This window comes from Gymnodraco acuticeps, unplaced genomic scaffold, assembly GCF_902827175.1.
Source record: "Gymnodraco acuticeps unplaced genomic scaffold, fGymAcu1.1, whole genome shotgun sequence".
Classification (NCBI taxonomy): domain Eukaryota; kingdom Metazoa; phylum Chordata; class Actinopteri; order Perciformes; family Bathydraconidae; genus Gymnodraco; species Gymnodraco acuticeps.
In genome coordinates, this window is record NW_022992276.1 from 1,006,330 (window position 1) to 1,031,166 (window position 24,837).

At 41.6% G+C, this 24,837-nt stretch overlaps 3 protein-coding genes across 4 annotated transcripts; all 3 read right to left on the minus strand.

Moving 5' to 3' along the window:
* Positions 1–878: 878 nt before the first annotated feature.
* On the minus strand, positions 879–7,166 carry si:ch211-266g18.9 (transforming growth factor-beta receptor-associated protein 1). Its single transcript, XM_034207351.1, has 11 exons — positions 6,354–7,166; positions 5,991–6,185; positions 5,645–5,799; positions 3,637–3,719; positions 3,131–3,478; positions 2,924–2,981; positions 2,697–2,840; positions 2,387–2,521; positions 2,160–2,304; positions 1,638–2,059; positions 879–1,536 (listed from the first exon to the last, which is right to left on the minus strand). The coding sequence occupies exons 1-11, from the start codon at positions 7,033–7,035 to the stop codon at positions 1,393–1,395; spliced, it is 2,511 nt and encodes an 836-aa protein (XP_034063242.1). The 5' UTR covers positions 7,036–7,166; the 3' UTR covers positions 879–1,392.
* A 569-nt stretch (positions 7,167–7,735) lies between these two features.
* On the minus strand, positions 7,736–22,271 carry fhl5 (four and a half LIM domains 5). Of its 2 annotated transcripts, XM_034207373.1 has the most exons (6): positions 22,162–22,271; positions 10,633–10,813; positions 10,232–10,406; positions 9,193–9,362; positions 8,773–8,959; positions 7,736–8,603 (listed from the first exon to the last, which is right to left on the minus strand). In XM_034207373.1, exons 2-6 carry the CDS (start codon positions 10,792–10,794, stop codon positions 8,452–8,454), a joined length of 846 nt encoding a protein of 281 aa, XP_034063264.1. In that variant the 5' UTR covers positions 10,795–10,813; positions 22,162–22,271; the 3' UTR covers positions 7,736–8,451. The 2 variants fall into 2 exon arrangements, with proteins under 2 accessions (XP_034063264.1, XP_034063265.1); XM_034207374.1 differs by lacking the exons at positions 10,232–10,406; positions 22,162–22,271 and having other exon boundaries at positions 10,633–10,756.
* Positions 16,122–22,447, minus strand: fut9a (fucosyltransferase 9a). Its single transcript, XM_034207372.1, is given in 4 exon segments — positions 16,122–18,951; positions 18,953–19,806; positions 20,129–20,373; positions 22,162–22,447. Coding segments are annotated over 2 exon segments (1,083 nt in total). The 5' UTR covers positions 19,799–19,806; positions 20,129–20,373; positions 22,162–22,447; the 3' UTR covers positions 16,122–18,714.
* Positions 22,448–24,837: the final 2,390 nt, after the last annotated feature.

Below are 24,837 nucleotides of genomic sequence, written 5' to 3' on the forward strand. Positions count from 1 at the left end.
GATTGAAATTACAAGGCGGCGATATGGAAGGGAGGACATGGCAATTCTTCACGCAGCCACATAAAAGAGGAAAGGCTAGGTTTGTGGTTTTCTTGGATTTTCTGGGATCAGAGTTTATTTATATGAGTCAGAGGTTACACTTATACACTCCAAGTGAGAATTTTCAAGTCAAAGTTTAATTCAAGTGTATCCTTTTAAGCCTTAGTTAAACGCTCAGAGAGTTTCAACACACCCTATGCAACATTAAATGAGCACAAATCTCAGATACTCAGTCAGAACAATAAAAAAAGTCCCACAAAAACCTCATTAGGAGAGGAAAACTGAAGAAAACTTGGCAAAAGCATCACTCAGAGATAATCCCTTCCAACATACTCATAATTCACTATTATCTGCACTGTAATTAGTCACACGCACATGGCCAAAAACATGCACCAAAAACTTGCAATCAGTCAAGCTAAATGCACAAGTTACTGTTGCAGCTCCTTTAGGCGTCTCCCCTTACTCCTGTCCCAAAATGCTGAGCTATGGTTAGCCTTAATGACTAAATTACAACAAAAATAGACAAATACATCTTAAATGGCATACAACTTAATAATATGTGTTTAAGTTTATATAAAAGATTTCCATACTGCACTTGTGGACACACTGGAGTTAGTGTGTTATTATTTGAACATAGGGATGATGTTGGTAAAAATTGATTTAATGTTCCATACACAGCACAGACCTGTCATTAGGGTCGCCTGTAAAATGAAGGGAAAAGACCCAAAACTCTACACTTCCTTAACCTATTTGCTTTTCATTTTTAAGCCTATAATTGTGATTTTATTTGTTTGCTCATAAATGTATATCAATGCAGAGAACAGAATAAAAACACGTGCTGCCTCTTTTATGTTGACCTTCTATTTCCAGCTTTATGCAGACAAATATACACAGTCAGTGGAAACTGTGATGGCGGGGAATGCATACAGCCTTAGAGGATGGTCCAATTCCCTCTGGGCATCAGGTTGACCACGGGTGGTTTCCATGTTAAACACCACTGTCTGATCAGTGAATATATGTCCCTGAGTGTCCTCCACTTCAGAGCTATTGCTGTCTACAATGTCTCTAGGAAATGGCTCAGACATGCCGCCCTAAAAAAGTGCATTGCTTGCTCTTTTGCGTTCTGAAACCAGTTATTTACACAATGTATTTTCTTTTTTCTAATCATGGAAAGTGTCTGGTCCAACATCCATGAATTGAATCCTTGTACACAAAGTTTGTGACACAGTGTAATCTACAAAAATAATCAGGTAGGAAGCAGACACTTATCCAACTTGAAATGAATGTGATTCTCCAGAGAGCAGAAATGCACTTAATTGCACACGCAGACAATAAATTGCTGTATCTGAGTTCTTAAGATGATGTGAAGTCAGTGCAGTTTGTATGCATCAGGTCACCATGGAGGTTACAGACAAACTGTGGCTCTGCGAGCTCTCTCTGACAAACCTTACACTTTTGCCCCTTGTCTAGTCTGAATGTTGTTTTTGAGGCCTGCATCTGCATGGAAGCGAGATAAAAAGCAACAGGGTTAGGAAAAAAGGCAACAAGAATAAACACAATTATGGAGCAAAAAATATGTGAAATAGTCATTAACTTACCCATATGACCTTGTGCCGCATGAGCTCTGCTTGGCCCAAAGCCTTTTGCACCCTCGACATCCGCCTCTGGTGGAAGGTCTCTCTGAGGGATCTCACTAAGAACTGAGAGACCAGTTGAACAGACCAGGAGTCAGGCAGCAGCTGGATGATCTGCTCTGCTGGAAAGACCAGAGGGTTGTGGTTCAGCAGATCCACGGCAGCGCTAGTGAGGTCTTCTGAGCTCAGGTAGATTTGGAGCAGGGTGAGCAGCAGGGTCTGTCTGAGCTGGGGGTCCCGGCCCTGGGCGGCCCGGCAGCAGAAGGCCTCTGCAGCCTGGAAGTCTCCTTCCTGGTGAACAAGCACCTTCAGAGCCTGGGAGTGTTCACCAGCCCTACCCAGGAGAATGGCTTCCTCCATGTGCAAGTTTGCTGACTTAACTCTCTCTGCAACGAGAATAATGCAATATAATTTAGTAGCAATTCATTATCTTATGAGATAACATTTCCATTATGAGTTTATTTACTCATACGGCACCCTTCACACCATATACAGTGGAGACGTCATAGAATTTGGATTCCCAGAGCAGCTGCTGCAACTTCCCTCTGGTCTTCCTCAAATCTGCTTCCTCTTCCTCCTGTAGCATCTCAGTAACATATGCCAGGGCCAGACGGTTGTGATGTCTACTCTCCTGGGGGCAGATTACACCAATTATGTCTCAGTGTATTTAATAAAGGAGTGATATTAGATAATCTGGCTGCTGCTGTACATACCTCACTGTTTAAATCGTAGATTAAAAACTCAAGGTACAAAAGCATCGCCAGCGGGTTTTTCTCCAAGAGAGCAAGGACGTCTTGTGTCTCAAATCGGTCATCTGGTGGACGCTTGATGAAGATCTGCACCCCTATCTTTTTCAGATAAAGAAAGGCTGTTATAAGACATTTCATTAGCAGTCATTGTTGTATAAGTAAATCAATGTGGTTAATGGATGGTATTTTGCTGTGTGTTTAAAGCTGTAACACATAGTTTTATTGCATAGCAACTCTGCCCTCTGCTGTTAAGTTGAAAGCATGACAAAGGCACCTCCTGGTTTTTTTGAAGAGTCCAGTCTGAAAATGTCCACACAACATCTTTGTCCTGCAGTTGACTGAGAGTCCGAACTATGTGTCCGTATACATCTGAGCAAGAGGGGTCTTTGTGGAAGCCATCTGCAATTTTCACCCAAGTCTGGAAGCAAAAAACAGGCAAAACATGTTAATTAATGCCAATAAATTGTCAATAAATTGAATACGTTTATGGGGAAACAATACCTTAATTGCATTAATTAGATTTCCATGGCTTTGATAGAGGGAACCTAATGCAAATAATCTGTATATAAAAAGAGATCAAACAGCAAATGGTCCATAAATTAGACACAATGTCTGTATGCCTGTTTTATTCAAAAATAATTGGTAATTTAACAAAAAAAACACATCCATACTATCACATCATCTACTCAACAAATGATCATGTTTTACCTGTTGTGCTGCTCCAATACAGGAACACACTGGTCCAGCCTGCACTCATTGGCTAATGCCACAAGCTGCTGCAGATTTTCAGAGTCTCCCAGTTCTACGTACAGCCTCAGGAGGGCGCAGTCCACCTCCTTACTGCACCTCAGGCCGAGCTCAGTCCCCTTTACTGCTCTGAGAAAATCTCCCAGGAAGGCTAGGTAATGATGAAATGTGCTCCTGTCTCCCTGCCAGAGCACCTGGAGATCTCTGCCCTTGTTCGGCTGATCGAGCTGGGATTGAAAGTCTTCGCTGAGACACGACTGCATGTCGGGGTAGAGGTGGATGATTTCTCTGGGGTCAAGCTCACCTGTACTGTTCAAGAAGGTAATGAGTATTGCTTTTTGTTGGATCTCATTTTGTAGAAAAGAGCCAGTATTCACAAAATCCACTTATTACTGCACAGTGTGTTCTGATTTATTGAGCGTGCATGCTTTGAATTTCGAGTGTCGTGTAAGGGTTTTTATTCTCACATGAATAGATCTTTGGCCTCGGAAAAACCCTCCTGGTAAAAATGAACAAACCCAGCCAGGCAAGTGATGGCCTTCAGCAGCTCCTGCCAGGAAAAAAAGAATGGTAACATAAAACTAGGCACATAATTGGCATGACATATTTAAATATTGCCGTAATCATTGAGGAGAAAAACTGTCTTTAAATAATGAGGGCAATCTGTTGCAATTAGTAAATGAAAAAATCACAAAACCAGGCCAATGATAAGGACTGACTCATCACTTTTTAAATTCCAACATCCTCCCCTCTAACCTGTTACCTGGCACACACTGCACTAAATCTTCAACACCATCAGGTGCATTCATCCAGCTGGGATACACCTACAGTATCAGCAGGCAACAATGTAGTCTCTCTACCCCTTTGGATCCTAGTGTAATCTGTTCTTCAGTGATGTGTAGGAAATTGTAGCAGCACTGAAAGTATGCAGAAAAAGTCGAGATATCATTTAAATTGTTTCTTAGGCAAGTGTTTTGGAGTAAAATAGATATTCCTCTAATAGAAACAACCTATATATTATATGTTTGGACATTATAAAAGGTGACTAAGCTCTTAAAGTTAGCTTTTAGCAACATTTGGTAATCCAAGCCTTTTTAATCTAGTAGGCCTACAGCACACTCACAATTTAAATGTTCATCCAGACTGAAATACTTCTTGCAATGCTGGATCGACTGCCATTTAATTCAGACATTCATGTTCCCAAGAGGAAAAATCCAACCAGTTCCAAGTTTTTACTTATCCTTGGAGATATTTCAACATCTTGAACATGGATCGGCACACAATTTACACAGTAGTGTATAGAGACAGTTATGGTTCCCTGACCAGTTATGCTTGTGAATTTGGTGATCCCATGTCATTTTTTAACTATACATTTGACGTTTGTAGTTTTGGGAAAAATATTTCAACTGGATTGATCAAACATTCCCTTTGTTTCTCTGTGTTTGCGGGCTTTTGTGTTCCATGTGCTCCTCTGTTTTCTCTGTGTGTTATTGTGTTCCTTGCCGAACTCTCCAGGCTCCCTGATTGCAAAGCTGATTCTCTCATCACCTCTCCAGTAACTCAACCCCTCCTTTTCACACATTCAGTGCCAGATTGTTGTTTATGTTATTGTGGTAGCTAATCCCAGGCTCATTTTCCAATTGAATATTCTCAGTTAGTTCCCTCATGTATAACACTTGAATACATGTAGTTTGGTCTCCTGTGCTTTAGGATACCAGCCTTCCTTTCTGCTTAATCCTGATACTGCCCTTCGCAACCTAAGTTCACCAACGGCCAAGCCATCTCCTTTTTGGTTTAAGTAATCTCATCTCCTCTTAAAGGTCCCCTATTATACTGTTTGTCATCAATATATTATAGGTCTCAGATATATACAAAACATGTCTGTGAAGTGTTTGGCTCGAAATACCAAACAGATCGTGTATTGTAGCATCCCATAAACCCCTCTGTTTCAGCCCTGTTTCAAAAGTGCAGATTATCTGTCTGTTACTTTAGATGAAAATAAGGAGCCACTCCCCACGCCCCTCTGAGAGATATTTGGTTAAAAAATAACACAATGGTGCTCTAGGAGGAGATTCAGGTGATAAAGTGGGGGGGGGGGGGGTTACCTTGGTTGGTGATTGGCTAATGGTTACACAAGCCAAACAAATCGTTATGACATCATAAAGTGGCCAAAATCTGATCAGCTCATTTTCAGACCGGTTTTTATAGAAATGGATCAGGACAAAAATAGAGGGAATCTTTTTTCCTGACACTTTCAGAATCTCTTTACACAGAGGGGACACATGTTTATGTATAAAAGACATGAACAAGTGGATTTTGCATAATAGGTGACCTTTAAGTGCATTACACTAAATCTAATAAACACCTGCTTTTGTATGCTCTTGGGTCCTATAGAGAGCTAAACCAATACAAAATAAAGGACAGAAGAAAGGAGAAACACTATAAATATGTCTTTGTCATTTCATTGAAGTTCACCTTGTATGAGTCAAGTGGACAATACCCTTGAACTCCATCCAGCAGCAGTAAGGCCTCCTCGATCCTTTCATGCCTAACAAGTGCCTGGATCTGCTCTTCGATTGGCACCAGGCGCAGGCTGAAAATGTCTCTCTCTGTGAACACTAGAACACCATCTGAGGGGAGATTTGTTTTGGGGTTTCAGAGACACTCAGCGAGTAGGAAAAGTAGGTGCAAGGATGATTGACTGATTCAGTGCAAACTGAGACAGACACGGCGACATCTTCAAAAACAAAGCCACAATTTGACAGCTTCTCAGTTTGCAATATGCCAGGATTGGGTGTTGAAATGATGTTGTCTGGTTTACCTGTAGTGGAAAGTAGTCCCTTTGCTCCAGTGAGACTCACAGTCTGTTTTTGCTGTTGGTCCACCATGCTGTAGACCGACAGTACTTGGGGCTGTAGGGTCAGGATGTAGGGGAAACACACTCCGGCTGCCAACACCTCCTGAGGCCACTGCAGGGGGGGGCGCTGGCATGTCCCCGTCTTCATCACAAACATGCCTGAGGGATTACGGAGTAATGAGAACTTGGCAGAATAAATATCCCCTGGCTAGATGGAAATATGGGAGAGTGATATGAGATGATTAACTGTATTGCTGTCCAGGAAAGGGAGCATTTAATGTCAGAGAGAGCCTGCAGAACAACATGTACCACAAACATTTGGCTTACCCAAAGATTCAGGCCCGTTCAGGAGGAATTCCCCTCGTCCCACTGAGGTAACAAAGACACACTGCCTGCTGTGATTGTGAGGAAAAAGCTCCTGGCTGCTCCCAGTCCGGATATCACAGAGAAGGTACCTGTCGCTGGTAGCTACACACACACTGGTGCCATCCACTGCCAAGGCCCTAGGGTCGTAGAGCAGTGGGACTTCCTTTACGACGTCCCACCTGTCCACTCCCACCACGTGGATCCGGATCAGCTTCCTGCGGCTGGAGGAAGTCACCATCTCCACACATTGTGCCTGGGCTGACGGCATCGAGTCGCATACCTCAAACAAAGACACATGCTGGATCTTCTTCAGGCCAGGAACGGGCTCTAAGGAGAACATGTTGAGGGCAGTAATGCTCCGGTCCCACAGGACCAGCAGATGGTTGTAAAGTGGGACTACCCTCAGTTGGGTTACTTGGTTGCTTGAGCCCAGTTTTCTTGCCCTACCTTCTCTAGTTTTGCTCTGGCCAGATCCCAGGTCTGTGCTCCTTGAAAGGATGAGATGCTGGACTGTTGCATCTTTGGTCCCTATATACACATGTGGGTCACAGCACGCAATGCACTGGATGCTGGATTTGTCCTTTTCTTTTGGAGCTGATTGCTTTTCAAAAACGTGTGTTTGTTTAAATGCTCTAAAAGCCATTGCAAATATTTAAGTGTGATTGACTCTTGTGAGGTAAAATAAAAAATGTATGTGCCTATATTAAAGATTTAGATCTTCTGTCAAATATATAAAATAAGACGTCCCTACCTCTCTGCTGTTCCCCCTTCCTCTTTGATTCCTCCACAAGTGTGTGAAGTGTAAAGTAGTCTCACCTCCCCATGTGACTAAATCCTGACAGGAAATCTGTCAGCATTTTTACGCCGCTCATCCTGCCCTGTGAGGACACTTACGCAACTCTTTCAACGGCTTCACCAAGAAAACCAACTTTTACAAGTGTCTAAACTATGCTGAGGAAGACACATATTTTGAGGTGTCCACATTTACGGTCACATGTATTTTTGTCTTGTGCATGGAACAAAGTGGTGTCTTTGGTTAGTAGATAATGTACAAGCAGAAGAGAAAGTGATCAGCTGATCATACCATATATGGTCGATCTCGGTTTGTTGACAACATGAATGAGCTGGGTGTGATGAGGTCAAGAGGCAACAAAAACACACTTGAGGTTTGTTTTCAGCAATGATTGTCTGAATAGTGATGGTTGTAAAAAGACGTGGTTTCAAACCTACCATCACAGCTATATTTGTAACGTTGAACTTTGTGCCCATCCTTAACCTAGAGACTCCTCTGGATGGTGTCTTTGAAGCATAATAAGAAATATTAGAATGAGAACCTGCAGGCCTATGATATCCACAGGAAGGTCTTTATTGGAACAACCAAGAAGCATAAATCATGCATAATGTTATGTTTCTGCAGTGTGAATACATTGATCCAGGTAAACATATCACAGTAAGTAAACAGCAGAAAAATGTGTAATCAAAATCAGACCTGTGGAAAAGCAAAGCATATTTTGGGGGTGCTACTAACAATTATTTTTCATCATGAATCAAACTTGTGATTATGTTGTTGATCGTTGGATAAATCAGCAAATTATTATTTTGTACATTCAATGTAAGATAATAATAATAATTAAAATGAGCCTCAAAGTCCAAAGGGACATCTTCAAAACCTTTTTTTTTTTTTTTTTTAAATCCGATCCACATACCAAAATCCAAAGATATTCAGTTTACTGTCATACGAGACAAAAAAAGCATAAAATCCTAACTCCTAAGAATCTATAACAAACACATGTTTGAGATTTCTTTGAGAGTTTTAATTTTAACAAACAAAGAGAACATTCTTCAACCGTGGGGCAATGGCAGCCTAACATTAAAGATATATGTCTATCCTTATGGAGACAGCCAAGTTTTGGTGTGTGGGCAACGTGAGAGAACTAATGGTAATTTATGACCCAAATAAGCACTTGACATTTAGAGTTTGTTTATAGACCAGGCATGCAAAGGAGAACAGGAGCTCTTGTTGGTTTAAGGATAAAGCTGTGACCTTTTCATGGAAAGGTCACTTCTCCCTGCCGCAGTCAGTGCACAAGATGTTGTCTCGCTGGGTGAGGAAGCCGCGGCCCACCAGCGACACGGAGCACTCAACGCAGGAGAAACACTCGCTGTGCCACTGGCGCTCCTCGAAAGAGATATACTTGGCTCCTGCCAGACCTGCACACATCAAGCAAAGATACATGAATGGTATGATGTGCAGGTTAATGCAAGATCTTCATCTTAGTAACCTGACAAGTCCTACACAAATGCATGTAAAGGCTGTGATTATGAGTAAGGAAAACTGCATGTCAGAGTGCATGAAAACATGAGCACAGCAATGACTCACTGGTGATGGGCTTGGTGCAGCCCACACACTTCTTTGCATAGAGGTTGCTGAAGCATTCGAGGCAGTAGGGGTAGTTCTCCCTGGAGGTGAAGCGCTGACCGGGCAGCTGCTTCTTGCAGCTGATGCACAGGAAACACTCACGGTGCCAGGGTTTGTCTTGGTAGGTCACTCCACCTGTTGTTATTGCCTGGAGGTAACACAAATCCATGGGTGAGAGTGACACTATGCACCTTTTTTACACTGCTCCTAGTACTAGGATGGGTTAAATGCAGAGGTCAAATGTCACTGTGTGCATGTATGTGAGACCATTAAAGAGGGTTTCATCCTCCAAATACTCTATATATATCGATGTGAGTGTTAGATTAAAAACAGTCAGGGGGATTGACTGCAGCGGTCAATTACAATTAGATGTAACCTTACCTTCTTACAAGCACAGCACTGGTAGGCAAACTGCTTCTCGAAGCAGGGCACACAGAAGTAGCCGTTATCTTTTGGGATGAAGGACTTGGTTCCTATTGGCTGCTGGCAGCGGTGGCACATGAAGCAGGTTTCATGCCAGCTGTTCCCCTTGTATTCCATTTTACGGGCTCCTGGCACAGGGGAGCAGAGCAGCTTAGTCAGCATATGGTACCTCTATGACACAAGCACAGTGTGCCCAAAATAGCCCTGCGTCATGGGTAGGAAGTGGACAATCTTAATTATCTTGGATACAATTGTTGGTGAGGAAAAAATTGCATGACTGTAGGGTTTTAACTGTTTATATCTAGATATTAATTAGTTGTAGGCAATTCATTTCTGCACTTATTTCCACACATATACAAGCCAACATTTGTTAGAAAGTCCTTAAAGCACTCAGTCATTTTTGAAATGTCAACATCTGAATCTCCATTACAACTGGGCAAACTCCATCGACTGAGGAAGATTGTGTGATAAACTGTTTCCACGGTCAATAATAAACTTTCAATCCCAACTTTTAGATATTTTTCCTTTGTTAAAAGACTAGACTGAGTGTTTTCTCCTGTATTCCTGTGCTGCCTTTTGCGCCTTTACCCATTTACGCACAAGCTCTGAATCAGCCACGTTAGTTTTCCAGCCATTCAGCTACCTGCCTGCTCTCCTGCCTAATTACCTAATTTCCCTCACCTGAACTTCACTCTTTAAATCAATATCGGTCTCTTACTAACCTTAATTCACTCACACGTGTACACGTACACGATAAATTGTCCAAATGATGTTTAAATTAACTGAGATAGCTACAATAACCACTGAGTACTGACAAAAGGTTTAGCAAACTAATCAGCACACAGTGTAGTCAATCATGCTGTAATTAAAGGAATAGCTTGACATTTAGAGACTTATGCTTCTATGCTTTTTTGCCCCCTTCAGAACTAAGGTGCTTGTATAACAAAATGACAACATAATTTATCATCATCAACCCTATTGATCGCCATCATTATACCTGGCATGACGGTTTTCTTGCAGCTGGTGCACTTGGAAGAATAATCGTTGGCGTAGCATTCAGTGCAGAGCAACAAATCATCCTTAGCCGCAAAGGCCTTTTCCACCAGAGAGCGGCTGCACTTCGCACATTTGAAACACTTCTCATGCCAGTGGCGATCCTTGTAGGACATGTCCTGTTGTTGATATTTAACACATTATTTATTTTACTTGTGGAAACTCTGTAAGATAGGATATTCATTAGGACGTTCTTGTAGAAATAATGAGTTTGTGTTTTTTCAAGGGTCAAAATGTGATTTAAACACATTAAAATATTAATCACACTTAGATGATATTGTAAATAAATAGCATACGTTATTATTTTAGACATTACTTATTATCAAAAGCCATCCCCCTCCTTACCTTGCAGTCACAGCCAATAGCCAAAGAGCAACCCTCACAGCAGTTAGCAAACAGGTTCTCATAGCACTTAGTGCAGTACTGCGTGTCCTCTTTCATTATGTACTTCTTCCCCAGCAGGGAGGCCTTGCAGTAATGGCAGTCGAAACGCTCCATGATGGACATTGTTGTTTGGTTTTCTTAGCTGTAGGTCAAATAGAGCAGGAGGAAGAAAAATTGGACAATGAAGAAATGTATGAAAGATTGAAAGTGCCCCCCTCTCATCAAGCAAGTAAAGAGGCCAAGCAATTGTTCGCTTCTTTCAAAAGAATCTGAGCAGTGCTGTGTTAAATTAGTCTCTACCTCGGCTGATATGTGGCGAGGTTGGACTGCAGAGAGCGAACAGTCCAGGCACAGCAATGGGGCAGGGAGGAAAAGGGGTGAGGCAGGATTAGGGGTATCCACGAAGGGGGGGATCTTCTATAAATACTAATCCTCTTATTAGCGGTAATCTCTGGGGAGAATGGACATGCTACACTACATCATTCTGCACCTTTTAAGGGAGCTGATGGTGCACAGAGCGCTACGCCTGATTCAATCATTGTTGTTCATTCAGGGAATGTGTAAAAAACAATGTGTAATGCAGGTTTAGGACTAAAAGATGACACTCTACAATTAAATTAACATCAGTGCCCAACTGTTTTATCAATGTCCCATAAATAAACACAATATTTTTCCTTTTCACACACTAATATCACTTTGTATATTAATGCCAATGTTCGGCAATTTGGATGCTGACGTGTTGGACGCACTTATGGCCTTCGTCAGTGGCAGCTACAGAACAAGCAGTTGCAGATGGCTTATGATATGTGCCAGGTACTGAACTATTGCTATTGAGAGAGCATTGGCAGCCCTTCAAGAGGGAAGCTGCAGGCTGTGGATGTCCAATTCATCTGTAGCAAAAATAATGGAGGAGGAACAGACATTGAAGTTTGATGGTGACCATCCTGCCGAAAACAATGGACTTGTCATTTCATTAAAAATACATATTTAGTGTGTTGTTCTGTATCAAAAGATGATACACACAATACAAATCACAAGGTTACAAATATTCAGTTTGTTGCTTGTAGCTGGCTTTGGTTGCATGGTGTTCAACAGTGAGTGTCGAGAGCAAACGAGGAAGAACTAATTGGCCGAAATGCAATCTCAGAACCCAACCAGCTATCACTTGAAGACAGAAATGTTGCTTTTTATCTGTCTGGCTTCTTTGGAACAATCTGATTATAGACTTTTTCTTTCAACTCCAACTTTTCTCAATTTGCTAATTTAACTCAAAACAATGACCAGCAGATGGAAGAGGAAATCTGGACCGGATATCCGCTGGCTGCACCGGAGAACCAGCAATATTGGTGATTGCCCCTAGAGGCTAAATCATTAACAGACCAATAACTAGTCAATATAGCACAGGCAGAAAACTGGGTCAACTTTAAAAGTACTGATTGATCACATTTAAAGTACTGATTGATCAAATGTACTATTAGTACAAAGATAAACCCATTGTGAAGAATACACATGATAAGAATTGTCATCTAAGTGAGTCAATTATAACAGTTTGCCACAATACCAAACCCTGAAACATTGGGAAAATAACAATAATCCAAACATTAACACAAACACTTGGTCAAAACAAACCCTTATCTTTTTTGGTATTGTGATTATGTCATATTGGATCAATGTTGTTGAAGGTGTTAAAAAACAATGCCTGAAACTGTCCTTTTTTAACCTGAAACAAATCCCAGTTCTCCAGCATCTATGACTGACAGCTGCCTAATTAAATTTGAATCTATGATCATGTGCTCATATCAGTTTTCCAAAAGGATCAGGGGGCGGACAACTTCATAAAAATAGCCTGAGAAGACCACCAGTCCATCCCACGGCCTAATCCCTCGCACACACACACACACACACACACACACACACACACACACACACACACACACACACCACACACCACACACACACACACACACACACACACACACACACACACACACACACACACACACAGGAAGGTCAGCGACAGGGATGAGGCTGAAGGAATGCTACTCTGTCTAGATGAAGTCTGTCTTTTCTCTTTCACTAACACTCCTTGTAAAGATATGTATATATACAGTTAAACCCTTGTGAATAAATAAAATGCAATCCACTTTTGGACGGATGTTGGAACATGGGCCTGCGTTGTATGTAGGTAGCAACTACAAACCATTTAGGAATAATGTAAGACTGTGGTATTTTTGAACTGCGAGCTGCGTGTTATGTAAGGCTTTCAGCACAAAATAAACCATATCATGTCACACATTTCGCTGTAGGAAATTTTTCTGATTTGATATCATGCCATCCTTCAGGTTTTAACTTGTTTTTAGGTGGATCTGCCGGATTACACAGTCATCTGCTGCTCTGGATTAAGTTACTCCTGTATTGTACCCTTGCTCCCTGCTGGTGTCCAGATGAGCAGAGCAAATCACAAAAGCATGCCGACCTTAAATAAACCCAGAGCTAACTGTAGCAAATATAGTCATTGCCTCTCAAAAAGCTTCTAATCTTAGCTGCATTGGTGGCTGCTGCACAGTGTGTCTGTCGTCATGTGACGTCGTCAAGCCAGGGGTGGAGGTGACCTACATTCATCAGCAAACAAAAAAGTCTTCTCTCTTCAAGTGTATTAACATAAAATGACAGTCTTGACAAATCATTTGTAGCTCAACAGTGTTATTCACTGGATGTTCAGAGCAGAGATTCAGGCATAGTATACTGTATTTATACTATCAGTGATAACCTACATTTGTGCATGCCTGATTTTCGTTTTATTACAAACCTGATAGATAACAGGTGGAGGTCTTTGTCTCCCGGATTATTACTTTCTACAACAGACTGTGCCCACTCCACAGAGTAAAAAGCTTGCTGATCTTGCGTATTCCTTTTTGCCCGCTTAATCCTCTGAAGTCAACTTCTGAGCAGCTGCCAACAGATTTCGTACGCGGCCTGTCCAGCCCCAATAAATAGGCCTTTATATGACCTGGACTCAGGTGTCCTCTTATCTTAATGTATTCAGTCTTTACAATAATGTGGCACTGACTGTCCCCCCCCTCCACCTCCAAGTCAAATTATCTCAGAGAAGAAGAGAGGCATTTACTTTGGTGGCTCCTTTGAGGTGGCGACTTGTTGGACACTGACACAGATCAACGCGACACAGTTGCATCTCTCTGAAGCACAAAAGCCTCGCCGCTCCAGAGTTGACCGGCGGTTGGCATGGTGATGACAGCGTAAGTGGCATCCATTAGGTTGAGATGAGGGGCGGCTCTGGTAATGAGAGAACTCACACAAACCTGCCCCTTTGAGCAGGCCTCAGTACTCTCCTGCATCGTGGAGAGCTTGCTTTCAACGCAGCGCTTTGGACTGAACAGGATAGCCACATAGGGGGTTGGAGATACAATCTACTAAATCCACAATCCCTCCAAACCTTACACCCCTACAGGGAGGCCCTATGAACGTCTGGGTACGGCCACCCTCTCCTACCCAGTTTCGGCAAAATGAGTCATGTACGAGTGGGTGACAAGACCTGTCACATCGCCAGACATTTGATCTGCAATACTAAAGAAGAGAGGAAGTGTTCTACTCCTAATGCACAACCCATTAAAATGTTCTCCTCTTCGATTCCTCGCCTCCTCCCAGCCCACAGATTCTGTGGTATTTGGATTAAACATGTAGAGACGAAGCGCCTGATTACCTTGGAAGCCAGAGAACAAAGCATACCACAATATTTCACCTACATAAGAAATGTAAATCTAGATTGTTGGTCCATTATTCACAGCCTGCAACACAGAAATAGCATCATGAATTTAAAAAAGAGAAATTCTACCATGCTTGCTCCTCGAAAAATCCCAATCTTTAATTAACCTCAGAGAGCTTCAGAGACAAAAAGCCCAAAAATATTTCAATTGTACTCCTGCTTTCAAGGACACGTTTCCACTAATAATAACTTCAACCCAAGTAACTTCTGCTGAAACCTCCTAGGAATAGTGCAGCACAAATAAATAGGTTTACCGCACATTTTCCAGATTTAGCCAAACATTAGCATGGCAGGAATATAATCAAAAATAAAATAAAATCATGTATTTCCTCAAATGTTGAATTCTTTGTGTGTTTAATTAAAATAACACATACAAACAAACACAACAAAAAACTAAACTAACGGTGGTTTAAAAGGATTCCTGGACGGCTGAAATTATCATTATCAAAAAAATGTATTCCGGGACCCAGGTGTAAATAATTTGCTATGAGTGGTCAAATTAGTAAATGCTTGGCTGGCCCTGATTAATGTTTTGTCCAATATTCACTCTCTTCTAACTCTGTTTTTGGTCTCCTCATATAGAGCTGTGCTGGTATAAGCAGTCACTAATTTAGTCTGAATCTGCGGAGGTATTTTGTACAGTATGTTTTTAGGAACATTTCCCTGAAAACAGCTGAGGTAGCTTCCGAAAACAATGCTGTGAGAGCGGTTAAAGTTAACCAAAACAGTAAAGTTGCAGGCGGAAAAAACAAAACGATTAGCTGAAAGAGGTTATGGCCTGTTGCTTTGTTGATCTGAGGGCAACTGCAATGTCAGGATATAATTCACTGTTGGTTTGTCAAGACACACCTTTGACATCAGGATGTCAGTGACACTGTCTTGAGTTCTGAAAAACTGCAGGGACAATCCCCTTCTGCCATCTGAACTTTCACATTAATCCCCAAATGACATGGACGGATTATTTGGGCCACTGATCCCACCAACACACATATTTACAATACACTTTGTCCCGCAGCGTTGAGCAGAAGCAGTTGACAAACATGTGTCATCTCTGTGTGGTGGAAGAGACGACTGGAAATACCAGAGAGCTAGTGAGGATATGGGGTAACTAACAACAGCCAGAGGATCGAGGCGTAACCAACACAACACTCTCCTCTCTCTCATCAATCACTTATCAAGGCTTGTGGATAGCTATTTATACTTTTGCCTGCATTACATTTGGGAACAGTGTGGCCAACATAAATTATATTTGATAGAAATGTTAAAATAGTACATTAGATGGAATTGCACCTACAAAATATAACATATATGTTGAATTAGATCCATACTGTTCTCAAATTTTAAGGAAGTAGAATCATTATTCTCATCTTACTCGTGACCGGAAGGCAAAATAATAAGTGTATTTCCAAAAATGTCAAACTAATACATAAAGGGTAGCAAAAGAACAACAGCATCCTTCACATTTTTTGGGGTATGAGCGCTTTCTGGACTACAAATGAGTTTGTATGATGTCCTTTTAGGATGAGGATTGATGTAGTTTCAGATTTTGTGTTTTTTTAGAATCAGTTTGTGATGGAAAAATGGTTTCAGCTTAAGATTCTTTCTAAAATGTACAAACAAATCCTTCATCAGATGTCTCAAAGGAATTCTGTATGCTCCACTCATGTTTGCTCATTTGTCCTTACTTTTATTTTTCTTTGACACTATCAGACATCTACAGTTAAAACACAACATTTGGCAAAATACAATGATTTGGCGAAAAACTTGTACTGATTGACTCACTGATTCCCTCAGTGAACTGGCAGAAAATGAGCATTTCTGCAGAAATCGCCATGTTCAACCACACACAAACATTTCGTATACAGTGTTTTTTTCAGGACTCCGGCAAAATCAGTGCCAGGTTGGTCAGTATTCAGATATTTCTGATTCACTCTGTTGCTGTGACACACTCACAGACTGAGACGGGGGACAGAGAAGCCTCAGCTCCTCCATGTTTGATTTTGTGCAAAAAATATTGAAAGAGAGAGGATGAAAGAGACGGACAACACAAAGAAAAAAAATATTCTGTTCTTAAAGTCACCGACACATTTGACAAGAAACCATTGACTGTACAATATGAAACCCAGAGTGGCAGTTTCATAGTTAATCTGTGGGACAGTCGAAGTCTAGGATGACAGTTTCCGAACTCACAATAGCTCCATCTAAAGACAGCCACCAGCACAGTGAGTCACACCACTCCACATGAATAAAAGTGCTATATCTGTGCTGCATTTTGGCACAAATTATTCAATTAGGTCATGCCAACAGGATTACGCCTAATCAAAGAAAAAAAACCTTCTGTGTAAAATGGCCTCCCTTGATGGAGACCTCACAACCAAAACCATTGTCTCCATCGCTGGTTATTCTTTTCAAGTGTCTCTCTCCTTTCACCTTCATTCACAGCCTCTCAAAGCAAGCGAAGTCACATTCACTGCCTGCCACCATTTGTATGTTATAAAGAGATTTAAACATTAAAAACACATTGTTTCACTTCATTAATTCAAAGTCTGTTTGAGCTCCCTCGGTGTATGGTTGATCCAGATGATGATTCAGTTCACAACAGGGTTTAGAAATACAGGTTTCTCTATGGCATTTAGAACCAGGCCTTTTCCATAAGAAAAATAATTGAATTCATCCTTATTTACATGAATGGTCCCTTTGACAGTAAATAAATGAAAATAACCTGAAAAATGTTTGAGTACTTTGACCATGAAGACAACGGCTCATCTTGCATAAAATGTTGACTTGGTTTTGCACAGTTGTTTCTGTAACAACGTAACTATCATGTCAATAGCTGCTGAGTGCTGTTGAGATGCATTGTTCAGTGGATTGGCTGTTCTTACAACATTTCAAAGGAATGGGATATCTACAGATGTTGATGCTTTTTGTTGTGTGATCTTGAGTGGTGTAGGCTGTCTGGCAAGCCACAAAACTGTAAACAGGAGTGTAAACAAAAAGAAATCCAGAAAACATCTTCCCATGCAACTCTCACTTCCCACACAACTCTGAAATGTGGAGATTCAAAGACAGTTATAAGGATAAACTCGCAGTTATCTTTTTCACATCTTTCACATTGTTGCAAATGTGGGCAGATCTCATCTGATCTGTTATGATCTTGATTATCACCCACTTCACCAGGTAACATCTGCTTGAAATTGTTGAAAGTATCAGTGTTAATATTTGATGTCACATTGGCGGATGACAGTACAGTACACACAGCTAAATTGCTTGAGTAATATGCTAATGTTGTGCTCTTTCTCATCAATGTATTCGGTTAAAAATGAAAGGTCTAATTTGAATGCAACATAATGAGGTGTATAGAAGTTTCATAATACAGTATTGGCCCTGTATTGTACTATCATTATCACTGTGACACCATCACATGTGATAATGAACAATTCACAACAGGATTAAAATAGTAACCTCTCTCTCACAGAGCAGAGTCACGTCTGCTGTCGGAGAACAGGTAATGATCACCATATCTCGTCTACAACCACATAACACAATGTCCTTCTGTCTTACTGTACATTTTGTAATGAAAGGTAACAGTTGGCTTAGCAGTACAAACGAAAACTATGTAGGGGGAAATGACAGCTACATCATTCCAAAAATACACAATATGTACATGACACAATTGAACTACTTTCACATTTGAGTTCGGTAAACACTGCATAGGTGACAGTATCACAAGCACAGATGAGATTGTTTTTTTTCTTCATATAATGCCTCACTTAAATAAATATTACATACATATTTGTACTTTTTACGTCTGCAGCCAACACTATTCAAATGCCCCACTTCATGATAAGTGATATTTAAAGAAAAAAAAACAATAACCTTGCACCATGAAAGCCATCCGTCATACAGGAGCATCCATACAATCGAGCATTCATGCTAATAAACTACTAAAACGTAAAAGAAATAGCAGCAAATGTCATCATGTTAAGCAAAACATGGGTTGAAATAACAATAAAACATGTAGTGCAGATGTAATTCATCAAAAATAAATAACACAAAAGGCAAAGTACGGTGTAGCAAAATTGGCTTGCAAATAATAATAAAAACACAAGATGGATGTCTCACTGGGCCACTGAACCAATAGAAAAACATCATTTGGGAGCTCTTGACAGAACAGTAATGAACCTTCTAGTTAACTGAAGGACACAAATCTTAAAGCACTGCCTTTAACATAAAAAAGAACTGCATAGCCCTTCAAAGCACTATTCTCCCCAGTACCACTTGTCAAGGTTATTGAATGCTTTGTACTCCTTGTGCCTACGCAGGTAATCACAAGCCAGGCATGTGTGCTCTGCCCAGAAATAGGACTTCTTTACTTTAAAGTGTCGCCTCCACTCAAAGTACCTGAGGTACATTTCCTCGTTCTTGTCCAAGAGCAGCAGATAATCGGCCAGCTCCTTGGGCGAGGTGAAGTCGTCCACGTGGATGAAGGCGTCTCCCCTGGATAAAGTTCTCGTAGTTCTGCCGGGGAGGGCCGAGAACCACTGGCACTGACCCAACAGAGAGCGGGTTATACAGTTTTTCAGTAATGTAGTCCTTGTGGATGGAGTTTTCAAAAGCCAGGTAGAACTTGCAGCTGGCGATGGTGGGAAAGTAGTCCTGGTCAGCGATGTACTCCCCAAAGGCTTGTCCGTACGCATGAACCTCAATGTGTTTGTACAGCTCATTGTAGTATTTAACACGCACATGGTCCTGGTTCCAGTTGCTCACAATCCAGCAGATCAGTTTGTTTTTGCTGGGTGGGACAAAGTCCTCCTCGCCCTCCGCTGCTACAATGGACCCATAAGGCACTTCAATGTCAGCATCCTGACGGTAATTGAGAGTCAGATTGAACATGTTCTCGATCCCAGGGAGCTGGGAGGAGTGCGATGGCGACTCCAAGTTCATCCATACCCACTTCTGGAAGGATGGTCGCTGGACAGGCGGCAGGTTGGACAGGTCGGTACAAATGTCTCTGTGATGGATGATGACCCCATCCGACTTGTTGTAGAAGTTTCTGTCCGCGGTGATGAAACAGCCCTCGATGTTAAATAGGGAGCTGCACACGCCCAGGTCATAGGTTTGTCCAAAAGGCCAGAGCCAGATCAGCACGGTGGTCACGTTTTTATCACTCTTGGTGGAGAAGAGGCTCTTTTCCCGGTCTGTGGATACTGTTGACTCGACAGGACCTGATAACCAGCTGGTGGATGGTTTAAAATACATCAAAAACAGAGTCACAAAGCATCCCAGTATGAACGTGCCGAGCAGAAGGGGTCGTAGGATTCTGTGGAAAGGTGCAGATGGCATACTCTGTCCTGGAAAGGGCACACAAGAGAACAAAAATAAAGTCAGGATCAACAGGAAACGACATCCAGACTAATCACCTAATCATGCACAGGTATTGTCCATTAGCACTATGTGTTAACGATGTCTATTATACTGGGTCATCGAATCTAAACATCATTTGTGCCCCAATTAAAAACGGTTTGCTTGAGGGCATTAGCATGTGAACACAGTGTTCATATTCTTGCTGTTATCTATGAGTATGCACCCTGCCGTGGGTAAGGCACCCACTGCTTTGGATCAATACTCATGAAGAAAATTGTGTTGCATTCTCAGATTTATTATTATACAAACCTGGTGGATTTAACTGAATGCTGAAATCCAAGCAAGAGTAGAAGTTGTGGGAATCGGAGGGAGCAGTTCCTACATTGGGACGACGGTGGGATCAATCTTCTTTGTGATTCCGTGCTCATAGACAAAAAAAAGTGCAGGTCACAGCTCAACTATGCTCCTTTCTCTTACGCAGATTAACAATGATTCTTAATGATCTAATGAGGTGCGTTTGATCTTGAATGCACAGGTCTTCTTAATGACGCCTCCTTTACGTGAGCAGGGAGAGAAAATTGAGAGAACCAATTAGAGCTGGAGAGTCTGAACATCAGCAAAGAAAACAAGTGAGGTTCTGTGCATGAACATGGAGAGATATGCTTGATTACACAAACTATTATTTTAAATAAGATGGAAAATAAAAGGAAAACAGTACGGTTATTGTCAAATTGCCAATTAATCATGAATGTTATTTCACATTTGATTGTAAAGCATGGGTGTAAGCTTCAAGCTGTTATTAATTGTTGGTATATTCTATGTATTGTAAGAGAATGCTGCCATCTTAAGGCTGAGGAGAGTAGAAAGCCCCCCGACTCTCCAGCTCTCCGGGGCTAAACACACCTGCATCTGGCATAAAGAAGCCATACACAGAAATAGACATCAAGAGGTGACTTTTTTCACACACTTCAACAAATAAAACAATGAGACAAGCTCCAACACTTGATTTTCCTCCTGACATAATATGGAATGAATATGTTGACTGTAAGACAGCACCTTTTCATATCTCCCATATGTGAGTAAGGTAAACAGATCAGCACTCAAATGCCACATGAAGCAGATCCAGATGAGTGTATTCCTGTTAAAAGCTTCGGTATCAATACAATTTCATGTAAGCCAATCCTCTTAGAGAGATGTAACATGTTTTCTGGGAGCAGCAGGGATAAGCTCTTTGCTTTATAGTGGATGCAGCGCATGCATATACCTTCATGTGGTTGTGGTGGTATCATATACTTTAAACACAGGGTAGATTTAGAGAGGCTCAAGTGTACAGTAGTGCAGTACAGATCTAAATCATGGCTATTAAATATGCAGTGTGTGGTCAACTTTATAGTGTCTCCATGGTGATGGTGCTGAGGTCAGAGAAATTGATATGAGAGGGTAATGGCTCTCACACAGTCCTTATTTTCCCATCTCCAACAAATGAGAGCAGAGTGAGACACGTGCAGCTCAAACATTCATTTACATTTTAAATAACATAACTGGGGTTTTGTCAAATGCATTGTGATGTATTTGGGACACAGAAAGAGCACCGCATGGGTGAGTAGCCTAGTCTGCAGCGAGGAGCCGTTAGACATGACTGGAGAGAGGCAGAAAAAAACGCAACCACAGATTTAGGTAGCATCATTCATAGGGATGCTTCAAATCCCTGGTGTAGTGTCAGTATCAGGTAGACTAAAGGGCAAAAGAAGAGCCCTCATTTCCTAGAACATGACATTTCCCCCCTTATTTTCCCTTCGATGTATGTGTGTTCTGCCGGGAAGGCCACAGGAGTGATTGTAAAGGGACACTCCATCCCAGCCAGGTGAGAATTAATTTCCAGCCACCGAGCACTGAAGGTCATTTTAAAAACGTGAGATGCTACAGTCGAGGCACTCTTTGTAAAATGGTTGTCTTTGGGCATAACACTGCATCTGAGTTGATGAGAATATGGAGAAATTCACTGGGATATTTCATGTGTTTCCTGACAGACAGTGCGCACCGAAAACGCGCAGAATATAAATAAAAGCGTGGAGGAGGATGCTGAAAAATGTACATTAGGCTATGTGCGATGCAAAACACAGTGTGCAGTGTACGATTACAGATCACAGTGGAGAGAAACCTTTATATTCCACTAAAGTATGAAACAGTGCATTGAGAATGTAAAAAACGCTATGTAAAAATAACACCACAGGAAAACACCGGTCAGTGAGCTCATTTCTAATTAGCATGGTGATGATTCTCCGTCAAAACCAGGTACCGCTGCTGTCATGGGGGGGAAACAGCCATGCATTTTCACTTACCATCTCGACAGGCGTGAGTCAAAATAGACCGTTCTTCTCATTTCCCCCAGAGGTCCGTACCCTTTTCAAAGACACCTTGCAACATACGGGAGATGCGGATGCGTTTGGAATAAAAAATCTCGCCCGTCCGCTGTGTTTGCAGGAATAGATCCGGATGAGCACTCATCCATCGTCTTGATCCAGAAAAATATAACTACTGTAGCAATGTGCGCTGAATCTTCCCCGCTGCTGCACACCGACGCAAATAATGATGGCTGCAAAAATAATAATAATTGGCTGCTACCCCGTCAGCCTGCACACAAAATGCATAGCTCCGTGTGTGAGGACGCCATGTATGCTCTGGGATGTGATGTGGAATAATTCCCTGCTGGCTGCCCATGCGCTACCTTGCTCTGTTTACCGTCAATGCAGCTGCAGGCTGTGGCGGATCTCCAGTGTGTTTGTGTGCGTGTGTCAGGCCCGGCTCCAGGATGAAATGACTGAGGGGGCTGTTAAAAAATCCGAGGGGGCGACAAATACTGACAATGTAATGAATTGACACACCAAGCTTTTTTCCTTCTCACTGCTCTACAATCTCTTTGCTTCTTTGTTTGTATTCCGGATTTACCCCTCTCATTCTGTTCTTTTCCTCTGATCTTTAACGATAGTAGCCTACATTATTAGATGCAGGGTCGGCCCTAGACATTATGATGTGATGCCCCCCATTATGATTTGGTGCCCCCCCCCATCCCCCTCCAAGCAATACACAATAGAATATATAAAGAATAAATGAAAAATCTCTACAAAAGACCAATACACTACAAAAACTGAAACGTATTGACATGTTGGTTATATACATAAAGAAGGTTTCAAATGTATTTAGTATTGTATGAACATATTTTAATTGGGGGGTGGACGTCACATCGTCTAGGGGGGTCCGGGGGCATGCCCCCTCCAGAAATATTTTTTGTAACATTTTAAAGTAAAATGCTTCAATCTGGTGCACTTTGAGCAGAATTACTAGACACCTGATCTAGGGGGTACAACTCTAAAACACCCATATGGAAAATATCGGTTTATATTTGAATAATCAAATAAGTATGTGAACATAACCAATAACCTACCATAGCCAATAACAAATAAATGTAACTTATTTTATTTTTGTTGTTGATTCATATCTTATTTTACCAGTTAACATTTATTTATTTATACATCTTTTTTTAATCTCTCCAGTTTCAAACGATATTTTTGGTTTACTGTCCTATAGTATACATTAAAATGATTTAAAAACTGTTTTTATTTATCCTAATAATTATAAAGGTGTGCCTTGGAAATATTTGTTTACATAAATTGTGATCAAAAAGTTTGAGACCCACTGAGATAACTTAGACTAAAGTGAACTATCTAAACCCTCAGAGTCTTTTACGTCACTGAGCTGTAGTTATCAGCCTCTCAGTCTGACATGAGAGCTCTCCCTCCACATTATTGTAGAAAAAGCTTCTTTTATCCATTAGCGCAACAGAAGCTAAAAACAAGCAGTAATAACCAGTGCATGAAGTAAAGTAAAAATAATTCATTAGAAGTACAATCCTCATATATCATATTATTGTATAAAACCTAAAAAGACCTCCTTACAGAGATGTTCTTAGTAATTGGCTGTGGGTGTCCTAGCCTCCTGCTTTATGAAGAATAGGACGTGTATTGTAAACCTGAATATATACACTATATTTAAAGTAATTCAGCCACTTCAGGGGACCAAGGGACTCACATCAGTTAGCATCAGAAGTAAAAAGGCAAAAGTGTTTAAAACTACCATTTATCAAAGTATTTTACTTAGAAAAGCTGCAGTGTGACCCACATACTTTAAGAGTCGTGTTTACAGAGTCAATGTTACCCAACACTGTCATGTCTAGGAAACTAATAGTGAAAGTTTATTCTTTATGTTAGTTTTGTCATGTCCCTTTGCCCTGTGCTTTATGTTTATTCCCTTAATTAATCATCCCTCTCATTTCAGGCCTCCACGCTCCCCGCCCCCTTCTGTCTCCTGCGTCCTTGATTGTTTCCCCCGCCCTGATTGTTTCCACCTGTGTCCCCTTTACCTGTGTATATATTGTGGTAGCTTCCTCCTGTTCATTGTCAGTTCGTTGTCTTACTATGACCCACGTTCCTGATTACCTCACGGACTTCCCACGGATCTACCTCATTGATCACTTGCTAGTTTTCCTCGAAAGAGTATATTTGTTTTCCTTGTTTTGATTACTGTGCTAAATTCCAGTAAAGTCTTTATTTTTTGAGAACACTATCTGAGTCGTGCAATTGAGTTCATGCCTCAGAGTCTCTCCTTGACAGTAGGAACTGACCATTAAAATGAACTCAGCCGACTCAGACCAGCTAAAGAACGCCATCCGCTCTCAGGGCCAACGTCTTGGGCAACAAGAAGAGCAGATGGCCGCCATACAGCACGGAGTGCAGCACCTATCCAACAGCCACGGGGAACTACAATCATCGGTGACAACCCAGGTGAATCTGCTGGCAGCTGAGGTCCAGCGTGCGCTCACTCACCTGCAGGCTGCTTCTCCTCCCACGACTCCCCCGGTTCCGGCGGCGACCGGTTCCGATCCCAACCGGTCTACTGAGCCGCACAGTACTTCCATGCGTCTGGCTCCACCCGAAAAATACTCCGGAGACTCGGAGGGC

Excerpts from the sequence above, each read along its gene's own strand:
- fhl5 (XM_034207373.1), bottom strand. The coding sequence starts at position 10,794 with ATGTCCATCATGGAGCGTTTCGACTGCCATTACTGCAAGGCCTCCCTG. Across the intron at positions 9,363-10,231 it reads CAAGAAAACCGTCATGCCAG|GAGCCCGTAAAATGGAATAC; the intron begins GTATAATGATGG and ends CCCCTGTGCCAG. Across the intron at positions 8,960-9,192 it reads AGTGCTGTGCTTGTAAGAAG|GCAATAACAACAGGTGGAGT; the intron begins GTAAGGTTACAT and ends TGTTACCTCCAG.
- si:ch211-266g18.9 (XM_034207351.1), bottom strand. The coding sequence starts at position 7,035 with ATGGCTTTTAGAGCATTTAAACAAACACACGTTTTTGAAAAGCAATCA. Across the intron at positions 2,841-2,923 it reads ATCTAATTAATGCAATTAAG|ACTTGGGTGAAAATTGCAGA; the intron begins GTATTGTTTCCC and ends TTTTGCTTCCAG. Across the intron at positions 2,522-2,696 it reads CTCTTCAAAAAAACCAGGAG|ATAGGGGTGCAGATCTTCAT; the intron begins GTGCCTTTGTCA and ends TATCTGAAAAAG.